This window comes from Malus sylvestris, chromosome 11 (genome assembly GCF_916048215.2).
Source record: "Malus sylvestris chromosome 11, drMalSylv7.2, whole genome shotgun sequence".
NCBI classification, from domain to species: Eukaryota; Viridiplantae; Streptophyta; class Magnoliopsida; order Rosales; family Rosaceae; genus Malus; species Malus sylvestris.
Window position 1 is genome coordinate 34,128,392 of NC_062270.1, and position 12,566 is coordinate 34,140,957.

The window sequence follows — 12,566 nt, forward strand, 5'->3', positions numbered from 1 at the left end:
TCTCCCTCTATGTCATCTCCACCTGGTTTTCCAGCTATGAATGCACAATCTTCTGCTGTGATTGCAAATGGAGATTCTTGGATTCTTGATACTGGTGCTTCTCACCACATGACACCCGATTTGACAGTCCTTGCTCAATCTACACCTTATGCAGGATCCGAGAAGATAATAGTGGGCAATGGTGAAGGTTTGAAAGTTCAAAATATTGGTCATGGCACTGTGCAAACTCCTTCTCATGTTTTACATCTTAAGAACATTTTACATGTGCCAATGTTGACTGTGAATCTGTTGTCTGTTAAAAAGTTGTGCAAAGACAATCATAGTTGGTTTATCTGTGGTGATATTCAGTTTTTTGTGCAAGACAAGGCAACTGGGGCGATCCTCCACCACGGAAAGAGTAGCAATCATGAGCTGTTTCGAGTCCCTATGCATATTTTTCCCACTTTACTGGATCAAGGTGCGGGTTCTGCTTATTTGGGACAGTCTGTGACATCTTCCTTGTGGCATCAGCGTTGTGGTCATCCTTCTAATGACATTGAAAACTATGCTCAGAGAATCAAATATAGTTGTTACTTCTGATGAAAATGTCAAACTTTGTTCTCATTGTCTTGATGGGAAAATGAGTAGACTTCCTTTTTCTGATAGGATTGATAGAGTAGATATTCCCTTTTACAAAGTACACAGTGATGTATGGGGCCCTTCTCCAGTTGTTTCAGTTGAAGGGTTTCGATATTATTTGTCTTTTATAGATGAAGCTACTCGATTTGTATGGATTTTTCCTATTATGAATAAATCAGAAGTTTTTGGTTCCTTTGTCAAATTCTGTGCATATATTGAGAATCAATTTCATACTAGAGTTAAAGTGTTACAATCTGATGGTGGTGGAGAATTTCTTAGTCATGCTTTCAAAGAATTTTTGGCAACATATGTTATATTACATTTTATCTCTTGTCCTTACACACCTCAGCAGAATGGATTAGCTAAGCGGAAGCATCGACATCTTATTGAAACAGCTATTACATTGCTATCTGTGGCCAAGTTACCTCACAAGTTTTGGTCTTATGCAGTCAATCATGCTGCCTTTTTTATTAATAGGATGCCATGTAAGGGTCTTAATATGATTTCACCTTTCGGGAAGTTGTTTGGCAAGAAACCAGACATAGCTAATCTCAAAGTTTTTGGTTCTACCATTTATCCTTATCTTCGGCCCTACAATACTAATAAGTTGCAGCCTCGATCAACCTAATGTGTGTTTTTGGGATATTCACCAGGTTATAAAGGTGTTATCTGCTACAGTATATCCACTGGGAAAGTTCTTATTTCTCGTCATGTCATTCATGATGAAACTATATTTCCTTATAGACATGTTGGTTCAATTGCTACATATGTTACTTCTTCCATGTCTTCAGGTCAAAGTAGTACTGCAAGTCCTATTATTGTACAGTTACCTTCTTTAATGGATCATTCTTCTAGTCTTGATTCCAGCAATGCTTCTCCACGAGTTTCAGTCACTCCATCACTTGGTTCTACATCCCAGCATCATGTTTCTTCGAGCTCTTTGGAAAATGCACAGGACCCTACTACGCATGCTACTCTTTCCAGCCTTATGTTGCTTGTCCAAGTTGAGTTACCTCCTCTCAGTTCTTCTAGTTCTCCTCGCACAGGTAATACATCTATTTCACAAGGAATTCAAACACGGTTAAGAACTGGTACCATAACCAGAAAATACTACTCGGCCTTAACAGCTATATTTCCAGAAATGCAGTCTTTGACTCTTGAGGATGATGATCACTTCTCAGGGGGTTTCACCTTTGTTGCTGATATTCTGGATGCTTCAGAACCGTCTACTTTCAAACAAACATCTCATATTCCCCAGTGGCAAAGGGCAATGCAGGATGAGTTTGATGCTCTTCAAGCACAAGGTACCTGGTCACTTGTTCCTAATTCATGTGATAAGAATGTCATTGGTAGCAAGTAGGTGTATAAAATAAAAAGGAATAGTGATGGCTCTGTTTCCCGATATAAAGCACGCTTGGTTACCAAGGGATTTAATCAGGAAAAGGGGCTGGATTATACAGAAACATTCAGTCTTGTGGTTCGACATACTATGGTTCGTATAATCTTAGCACTAGCCGCTACACATCATTGGGATCTTCGACAACTTGATGTGAAGAACGCTTTTCTTCACGAGGAATTGCAGGAAGAAATTTATATGAAGCAACCCCAAGGTTTTGTCAATCCTCAGTTTCCTATTCACGTTTGCAAATTAGTTAATTCTCTTTATGGTTTAAAACAAGCTCCCCGAGCTTGGAATGCCAAATTTACTAACTATTTGCAGGCTATTGGATTTGAAGCTTTTCTGTCAGATTCTAGTCTATTTGTTAAACTCGAATGAGCTCATGTGATCATTTTAATTCTCTACGTAGATGACATCATAATTACAGGTTCTAATTCCCAGTTGATACAATCTGTGATCACAGCTCTCAGTGAAGTATTTGATCTTACAGATATAGGCAAGTTAGCCTATTTCCTTGGCCTCTAGGTTACTTATAAGACAAATGGGGATATGTTTATCAATCAAGCCAAATATGTGCTTGATCTGATTCACAAGGCTGGCATGGATGATTGTAAGCCGTGCTCCACACCCTGTAAGCCTCATAATCAGGTTCTTTCTACTGAAGGTACCTTACTCACTGATCCTACTCTATATCGAAGTTTGGTTGGGGCTCTACAGTACCTTACATTTAGACGTCTAGACATTACCTTTGCTGTGAATACTGTATGTCAATATATGAATGCTCCTACTGATGTACACTTTGCTATGGTCAAAAGAATACTTCGATATTTGCAAAGGACTATTCAGTGTGGCTTGACTTATACTTCTGGGAGTTCTGTGTCTGTAACTGCATATAGTGATTCGGATTGGGCTGCAGATTTGAACACTCGGAGATCTATCACTGGTTATGTTGTGTATCTTGGCTCTAATCCTGTTTCTTGGCAATAAAAAAAGCAGTCCTCTGTGTCTCGGAGTTCGACTGAGGCTGAATATCGTGCCTTAGCACATACCACAGCTGATATTGCCTGGATCCGTCTCATTCTCAAGGATTTACATGAGGTTTTATCCACTCCTCCAGTGGTGTATTGCGATAATCAATCTGCAATTTCTTTGAGTTTAAATCCAGTTCAACACTCTCGAATCAAGCACTTGGAAACGGATTTTCACTTTGTCCGTGAACGAGTTCAAAAAGGTGACTTATCTGTTGAATATGTGTGTACTAAAGCTCAGATTTCCGATGTGCTCACCAAAGGTCTTCATGGTCCAGATTTTCTTCGTCACTGTTTCAATCTTAAGCTTGGTTATCCAAGCTAAGATTGAGGGGGGGTATTGGATAAGTAAATAATATGCCAGGTCATCATTGTACATGTGCAGAACATGTGCACATATAGAGTAGTATAAATAGTTACTTTCCTCTTGTATTTGGGAATGTCGGTGTATAACAAAAACAGTTACAAAAATATATTGAGAAATTCTTCGATTTCCTTCTTCTTTAAGCTTTCTTAGTCTGCATATTTCTTGATTTCTATGAAGCACTTCCTTGTAGTTAAGATAACCTTCTAGGACAGCGGGAAACTTCTCATAGTGTAATCTTAAATTCATCGTCCTTTTAAGGTATCTCATAAGCTTCTCTATAGCATGCCAATGCTCCAAATTGGGCCTGCTAGTAAACCTACATAAAACGCCTACGGCATAAGATATATCAGGCCTAGTGCAATTAGTAGCATAACGAAGACTACCAATAATGCTCGCACACTCAGATTGTGTAACACTGTCACCAGTGTTCTTGAACAATTTTACACTAGGATCATAAGGAGTACATACTGGTTTATAATCAAAATAATTATGCTTTCTTAAAAAAAATTTCTATGTAGTGAGATTGATCTAAAGAGAACCATGTTCGGACCTAGTTATTTTCAAACCAAGTATTACACTAGCTTCACCCAAGTCTTTCATATCAAAATTAGCACATAACAAAGTTTTGACATTATTTACAACATAAATATTCGAACCAAAAATAAGCAGACCATCCACATATAGGCATATTATAGTGCATATATTATTTTCAGACTTATAATAGATGCATTTATCACTTTCATTTATTTTAAAACCATTCGAAGTAACCAAACTATCAAATCTCGCATGCCATTGTTTAGGAGCCTGTTTCAATCCATAAAGTGACTTATCTAACTTGTAAACTTTATTTTCTTGTCGTGGAATAATAAAACCCTATGGTTGATCCATATATATTTCTTCCTCTAATTCACCATTTAAGAAAGCTGTTTTAACATCCATTTGGTGCACAACAAGATCATGAATAGAAGCTAAAGCAAACAATACACGAATAGAAGTCATTCTAGTCACAGGTGAATAAGTATCAAAGAAATCAATATTTTCCCCTTGTCTATAGCCTTTGGCAACAAGTCGGGCTTTGAATTTTTCAACTGAACCGTCAGGTTTTAATTTTCTTTTAAGAATCCATTTGCAACCTATTGTTTTGCAACCAAGTGGAAGATCCACCAAATGCCAAGTTTGATTTGACTCAAGGGGTCCATTTCATCATTTATAGCTTCTTGCAACAAATTTGCATCTAAAGAAGTTAAAGCTTCTTGAATTGTATTAGGATCTTCTTATAAGTTATATACGTGAAAATCAGGCCCAAAATCTTTAGCTATTCGAGCTCTTTTACTTTTCCTAGGTTCTAATGTAGATTGACTATGTTCTACAATAGTAGGTTCATAAGTTTTAGAAGAATTAGAACCCCCACTATTTCGAAGATTAAAAGGAAATTTATTATCATAAAAATCAGCATCAAGTGACTTAATTATGACATGGTTTTTCAAATCATAAAATCTATATGATTTGCTATTACATGCATAACCAATAAAAACACATTCATATGCTCTACTAGCCAATTTCGATCTTTTTGGATCAGGTTTACGAACATAAGCTAAACAACCCCAAGTTTTGAAATGCAACACATTTGGTTTCTTATTTTTCCAAATTTCATAAGGAGAAATATTTGTTTTTTAGTTAGGGATTCTATTTAACACATAACATACAGTCAACACAATTTCACCCCACCAATAAAAATCAGCTCCAGAACTAAGCAAAGTAGCAACAGTCAATTCACAAAGAGTTTAATTTTTTCTTTCCGCTTTACCATTCATTTTAGGAGAATAAGGAGTAGTAGTTTCATGAATAATTTCATGAGACTTAAACAAATTAACAAATTCAGTAGATTCATATTCTTGTCCTCTATCATTACGAAATCTTTTAATCTTACGATTAAATTGATTTTCAACTTCAGTCAAGAAAGTTTTGAACATGTCAATAGCTTCACTTTTATTTTTCATAAGATAGACAAAACAGTAATTCGAACAATCATCAAATAAGGTAATAAAATAACGTTTTCCATTTCTAGTTAGCACTTTATCAAATTCGCATATATCAGAACGAATTAAATCAAGTGGTTTAGATTCTCTATTGACAGATTTATGTGAAGTTCTAGTGATTTTAGCTTGACTACAATATTCATATTTTTCAAAATCATTCGATGATAAGTTAGGTAAAAAACCTAAGTTACTCATGTTCTTAACCAAGCGTTTGTTAACATGACAAAGTCTAGCATGCCAAGTATTAAAAGAAGACAACATGTAAGTAGAAGTAGACATTTCATCAACATTCAATTTAAACATCCCATCAGTAGCATGTCCCTTTCCCACAAAAACCCCATTTTTAGTGAGAGAATACGTATCTGCTCCAATGCTTTGAGTGAATCCAGCCTTGTTAAGAAGAAAGCCTTAGACCAGATTCTTCCTTATCGCTGAAGCGTGCATCACTTCTTTTAGTATCATGATTTTTCCAGAGGTGAACCTCAGCTCCATCTATCCAGTACCAGCAACATCAGTTGAGTGTGAATCACCCAACAACACCTTCCTTCCCTCAGCCACAAAATAGGTATTGAAAAAGGGAACGATCATAACAAACATGGCGAGAAGCGCCAGTGTCCACTCACCACCCCTCGGATCCATCAACTACGTTGATTTCTGATAGCATTGCAATCAATTGCTTTTCAACAAGATTTGCCTTATAATGCATGGCAGATTGAATACGTCTTAAAATTGTTGAATCTAAAACAGAAAGAAACGAAGTTACCCAAAAAATGTAGAAGTCTTAAGTGGTGAATGATTCTTGGGATGAGTCACGGACTAAGTTGCTCTCTTTAAGACGTTGCGCGGCTCTACCCAAAGTGTGCAAGCAATTCACAAACACTACATCGTCCCCATGATGAAACAGGCCAGAACCTTCTTCTGATAAGGTTCTTCCTTGCACAACAGAAAAACCTTCTAACTCACACCCTTTCGATATGTTGCTATTAACTCAATATTTGTAAAACTTGTCTTTTTTCTTATTATCCTTTTTTTTAGATTCTCTGGACTTATATATATGTATGTATCTATGATAAAAGAGACGTTGGAGGATGTAAATGATATATATATATATATATATATATATATAATAAAAGAGACATTGGGGGATGTAAATGATATATATATATATATATATATATATATATATATATATATATATATATAAAAGAGACGTTGGGGGATGTAAATGATATATATATATAATAAAAGAGACATTGGGGGATGAAAATGATTTAAGGGAAAGCAAGCTACAAGTAATCAATGCAGAAGAAAACTAAATCAAAATGTCCAAATCACAACGGAATAAAAAATTATGTAACAATAGATTTGATCTTTTTTCTATTCAGAGAAAGAATCTCATCTTTAAGGTGAGAAGCCTTCTCACGTTTCTAGTGAATTAATGATCCTGATCAGATAATAAAGTTAATGACAATTTATAAGGTTAATAACAATTTACGTTTTATGTTCAATGTTTGTAATAAAACAAATCATAAATATATTTAAAATATTTAAATAAAAACATAACTGCTCTAACAGCATCAAACCTGCATATGTAGGTTTTAGATCAGTTGGTTTGAATCTCTTCCCCGTTAACTAGAGTATATTAGAATACCGCTTTGTAAAAGAAAAATAAAGTGACAAAAAATGAACACTATTTAGAAAGGATGCAAAGAACTCTGTGGAATGCTGCTGGTTCTGCCTGCAACTATTCTGCAGATATCTCACATCCAAAATTTATTCTAAGCACCTCTAAACTTGCGCTTCTCTCTTTCTCCATGTCTTTCACGTTTTTCTCGCTAGTTTTGTTTTTGTTTTCTTATCGAAAATCTCTAGAATGTGTGCGCAAACATGATCGAAAACCTAGGTTTCATTGTATACTCGAGACATGTTTGCATTAACACTGTCACACACCGTTTCCAGTCCTGTGACGAAGCAAATATTGTTTTCTTATCTTATAGAAAAATGAAAATGCACACATTATAGCTTACAAGTTCAACATATTACAAACAGAAAGAAAGATAAAAGAAAAAAAGGGAAAAAAACGCTAAAACATGATACATAAAGTACAGACAAGAGAAGATTAAATTACCCTTCGGTAATAGTAGGGACCTTCTCATATTCACCCAACTCTATCAACTTTTTGGGGAGAAAGCAACGACCCCCAAACTTCTGCTGCAAGAAAATGATACCAGCAAACACTAAACCCCCAAAAGGAATTATGACATCCCAAGAAGTGGAGTAAAAATCTGCTGCAGGGCTTGCATATTGGTACAACTCGTTGAATTGGGGATGAGCAAAGTTGTGAGCTCTGTAAAGATCGTATGCATGTGGCAGCGCTCGAACAAAAGTTGTTCCTACGTAGAACCAAATGGATAGAGCATTTTCTTTTGACTTGCAGAACATATTGAGCACAATTTGAGGCATCAAAAAACCGTCCATAACCAAACCGGAGTAAGATTTGAAGGCAATGCTGAAAATTGAGTGCTCGGCGTAGTTGCTCTTCTTCCAAATCTGTTTATGCAGAAGCAAAATGGCGAAAGCCCCTGCAACATATAGTAGTAAGGCAACAAAGAGAGTCTTCTTCTCCATGAGCCAGAGCTCATTGCGATTTCCATTTTTTGATCTTGCTGACCAAGTTAGCTGCAGAAGACGGATTTGCAGCAAGAGCGCTACCATTGTTATCACCCTCACAATTACCTCATTAACTTTAAGCCATCCTCCGGTTCCAAGGAGCACATTTTGGCGGTTGGTGCTATTTGTGAACATGGCTTCAAAGTTTAGCATAAGGGGTATCATGTAGCCAAGAGTTAGAATTAGTAGCATGAAAATGGAAATGGAGGGAATAACATCTGGATACTTTTTCACATGGAAGAGTTGTCGCGCCACAAAGAAGCACGCCAGCGTGGTGGATATAAGAACCAATATGATCTCCACATCCATCCTCCAAATGGACAGCCTTTCTTCGCCGAGGGTAAAGGAAGCTGAGGTTAAATCCCAAGTTTCAAAATGAAGAGGGTCGGACTTTTTTCGTGTGCTTTTTACGCTGCCCTTGATGAGACCCGAACTCTTGGTTGGGTTTGTTGTAGGGAACTGAAAGTTGACAGCAATCTCGCAATCTACAGAGTCATTTGTTGGCTGCTGACCCTTTGAGGCCAGTTTTCTGCAGCCTACCATGCACAGGCTGCCTTCGGTTTCATCATAGATCCCTTCGGCAAAGATTTGCATTTCGTTTAAAACTGATTGATTTCCAAACTTTGCATCAGATAGCCGGTTGATGCTTATTTTGTAGCTAATATTGTACGCTTTGCTGTGGTTGAAGCTGTATCTCTCAGGAGCTGTAGATTCATCTTCATCTTCAGCGCTTGCAATCGAATACTGATACGCCTGATAAAATTGATCCCCAACAGAAATCGGGACAGAACTGCCCCATGCAACTTGTCCTTCAGAATTCTTAGCTGACACATCAAATCTCATTTCATAAGAAAACGGATCCGCGTACACATTAGTCTTGCCACGAGCAGTCTCCTTTTTCGGGCACAACTTGTTTACGGTGTTGATTTTCGTGTACTCATACTTCGCGCCTGGAATCAGAGTCCTTCCCATGTCATCCTCAAGACTTTCGAACGTGATCTTTTCAAAGTAACCCGACTCTGTCACAGTTTTGTTGCTCCAAATCTTCCCCACCATGCTACTACTGTTTCCGATTGTCCAAACAGCTGAAAATCGCAAGCTCAATCTTATTGAACAATCACCGACGCTAGTATTGTTCCAAGAGCCTGCTGCAACCAAGAATTGACATGCAACAAAAGATAGCTGATTTTTCTCTGCATCCCATGAGCCTTCCCCAACCAGTGTTGTATTGGGATCGAACGTTCGATACCAGAAGTTGCTGCTGTCTTCAAATTCCACCAGGACTCTCAACCTTCGTGTATCCTCCAAACATTCAGTAAGCTTCAAGAACATAAACCGAGGCAAACTAGACGCAGCAACTGGAGTGCAGTTGTTCGCAGATACGCAACGGCTTGAGTATTTGAGATCAAATGCATGGTATGGCACTTCGTTTGAGAGTACAGAACAAAATCTCTTTCTATTCAAGGAACTTGTGGGATTGGAACTATCAGTTCCACCGGAAGTACTGATGGTCTCAGATTTATTTGAAATCAGAGTGTACTGGTAGTTCATGCTAGGAAGCATCAAAATAGAGATTGGTTCGAAATAATCTGCATCATTCTCGGAAGTGTTCATGCTCTCTAAGGTTCCGCTAATCAAACTAGTGGCTTTAGTGGAGTTCGCGAAATTGTAGAGCTTAAGAACAGAATGAATGTGATGCAAATAACTGCGTCCTTCCAAGTAATCATAACCCGAACCAACCATACAAAGCTTCCCGGAAGATTGTGACCAGAACCCACCAAGTGTAACACTTATTGATCTTCTTGGACGAAGAACTGATCGAGATGAGGACATCTTACTTGTGGTGGAAGTACTTCCCACAAAGTAAAACGCATCTCTCGGAAATATCAAACTCCCTTGAAGCTTGATCAGGCCTTGAACATCAGTTTCTCTAATGCTCTTGATAACGAATTGAACAGAGTTTTCGTTAGGATAATACAATGAGCTAAGACTAAGAACGTCACTGCCACCGCCACGGGTGTAGTAACCTGTGTGGCGGTGTTGGTCGGGCGGTCCTTGCGCGTCTCCTTTCGGGGTAGACTGGGGAACAAATGAAGCACAGTGGTCAGGGTAAGCTGTTTGGAGATCGAATTTAGAAGAGGCTGCAGAAGAGGTGGCGAAGAAAAGAAAGAAGAACATGAGAAAGACAGCCATGGATTCTTTGGTCATGGACTAAATCAGTGGGATTTGGAGAAAGACGATGAAGAACAAGAACGAAAGGGGATGTGATTGGTATATGAAGTGGAAATAGCGTGTGAAGATATTTCTACGTAGGACTAGTGTGTACCAGGTCAACCATTAGCATTGGGATAGTTCTCTAGCGGTGGAAGCTAATTTCCTCGCAGATCCTCTTGCTAGTGTGGGTCAGTTTGCTATTTAATTTCTGTCAATTTAGTTGCCCGAAAGTCTTCTCGATGTGATCTTTCCTACAATAATACCGGGAAGAAAGTTCAAAGTATCACTTTATTCTAAGAAATCATTTAGCAATGAAGACCCAACTTTTTATAAATTTTTGCAAAGTTCTTCAACTTTTCGATTCGTATCCTCCTCATGTTCTTCGTTGTAACATATTAACGGACAAAAAAAATTGTCATAAGAAAGAAGAAATAAATCAAAATTATGACCAAATTATTTCAATTTACGATCAAAATTGTATTTTACGTTTTGGTTTGTTTATCATTTTTTATCCAATCAATTGTTGTTAGTCTTCATTGACTTGGAAAATGTAGTATTGCAAGACTTCCAAGTCTGTCTCATAAGTCATGACGATAAGACGATGTTGACATTTAGCTTTTAAAAGGAAGGACTTGGTAAGGAGACAAAGTCGTTACTCCACAAAGTCAATGTCAACCTACACTTGGAAAAATGAACCAAACCAAAGAACACGATAAAGCAAGAAAATGTAGAAAAGGAAATGGTTGATCGTAAGATATCCGATAAACCTTAAGATATATGATAGATAGTTTTAATCATGAAATCTCTAGAATCCTTAGGATCGGATCCTTTTCCGATACAAAATTACTTGCAAGCTATCAGTCTACTAATACTCTTATTTATCACAAAACAGGTTCTTAATTCGCATTTCATTTTCCAGGAGAGAACAAGAAAACTTGTTGTGTTGTGCACACCCCATTTGTCATCATAATCGTAGTCAGGATGAACTTCAATTTGAGAACATATAATTTCACAACAGCAATAATCTCAATTAAGACTAAGACCTACCAAAATTCATATTAATAGATTCGTGGGTTTACTATATATAATGAGTCTTCGTCAATCCAAAGTGCATGTATCCTACCACAAAAGTGAAAAAGAATAAAAACTTTTTCTTAATTAGTGTTCAGTTTAGGAAATATCAGTGTTCAGTTTAATAAATTTTCAGTTTAAGAAAGATTCATTAAAACTTAAGTCCCTTAAAAAAAAAAAAAAGTCCCTTTCGTTAAAGTTTAAGTCTTTCTCATTAAATAAAGTTGATTTTTATTGTCTCTATATATAAAGTCCCTTAAAATAAGGGAACTTTAACGAAAAGCATCCGGTACTGTTCACTTTAACGAAAAACCACATTTTTACACTGAAAAGTCAATTCTGGTACTATTTACTTTACCCTTTATTTTGTCCTTATCATTAAAACTCAAAGTTTTCAAGCCCTTTTCATTAGTTTTCCTTTAAAATAAACCTAGCCCAAAATCTTTTTCATTAAAGCTCGTGTAAAGACTAATTGGACAAGCAGACAAAAGGGGTGGTCTATTTTCCAAAACCGACCACTGTTGACTTGTAATGAGTTTAAGAGAAAGTTTCCTCTTTGTTTTTTGACTCCATAATTTACGTTTCGTTGAATTCCAACTGCAAAACGTCATCCATATTCCATAAAGTTACAAATTCAGTCATCAAGAATCAGACGGTCTTAATTAGGATGCTAAAATATTCAACTGATAATGTAGTACCAATGTTCAATTTAAGAATAAATAATATTAGAAAGATTAAATTTTTTAAACTAAATTCACAAACCAAATTATGTAAGTTACAAATGATTGGATTATTAATTAAATATCAATTAATATGTTTAATTTTTTATTGGTGACACGTCATTTGGTTTGCAAATTTAATCTCTCTAGCATTATCCTTAAGAAATAGCCAGTGTTTAGTTTAAAAAGTAGTTAGTTTAAGAAAGTGTAGTACCCATGTTCAGTTTAAGAAATAATCAGTATTCAGTGCAAGAAATAGTTATAGAGTGTTCAGTTTAAGAAATAATGATCGTACCAATGTTCAGTTTTAAGAAATAGTTATAGTTCAGTTTGAGAAATAGTGTAGCATCCGTATTCAATTTAAGAAATAGTGTAATACTCTCAGTTTCAGAAAAAGTCAGTTTAAGAAATATCAGTGTTCAGTTTAAGAAATCTTCATTA

At 36.5% G+C, this 12,566-nt stretch overlaps 1 protein-coding gene across 1 annotated transcript; it reads right to left on the reverse strand.

Moving 5' to 3' along the window:
• Positions 1–7,378: 7,378 nt before the first annotated feature.
• On the reverse strand, positions 7,379–10,449 carry LOC126589459 (uncharacterized). The gene has a single exon (XM_050254747.1). The coding sequence runs from the start codon at positions 10,327–10,329 to the stop codon at positions 7,576–7,578; it is 2,754 nt and encodes a 917-aa protein (XP_050110704.1). The 5' UTR covers positions 10,330–10,449; the 3' UTR covers positions 7,379–7,575.
• Between the last annotated feature and the right edge of the window lie 2,117 nt (positions 10,450–12,566).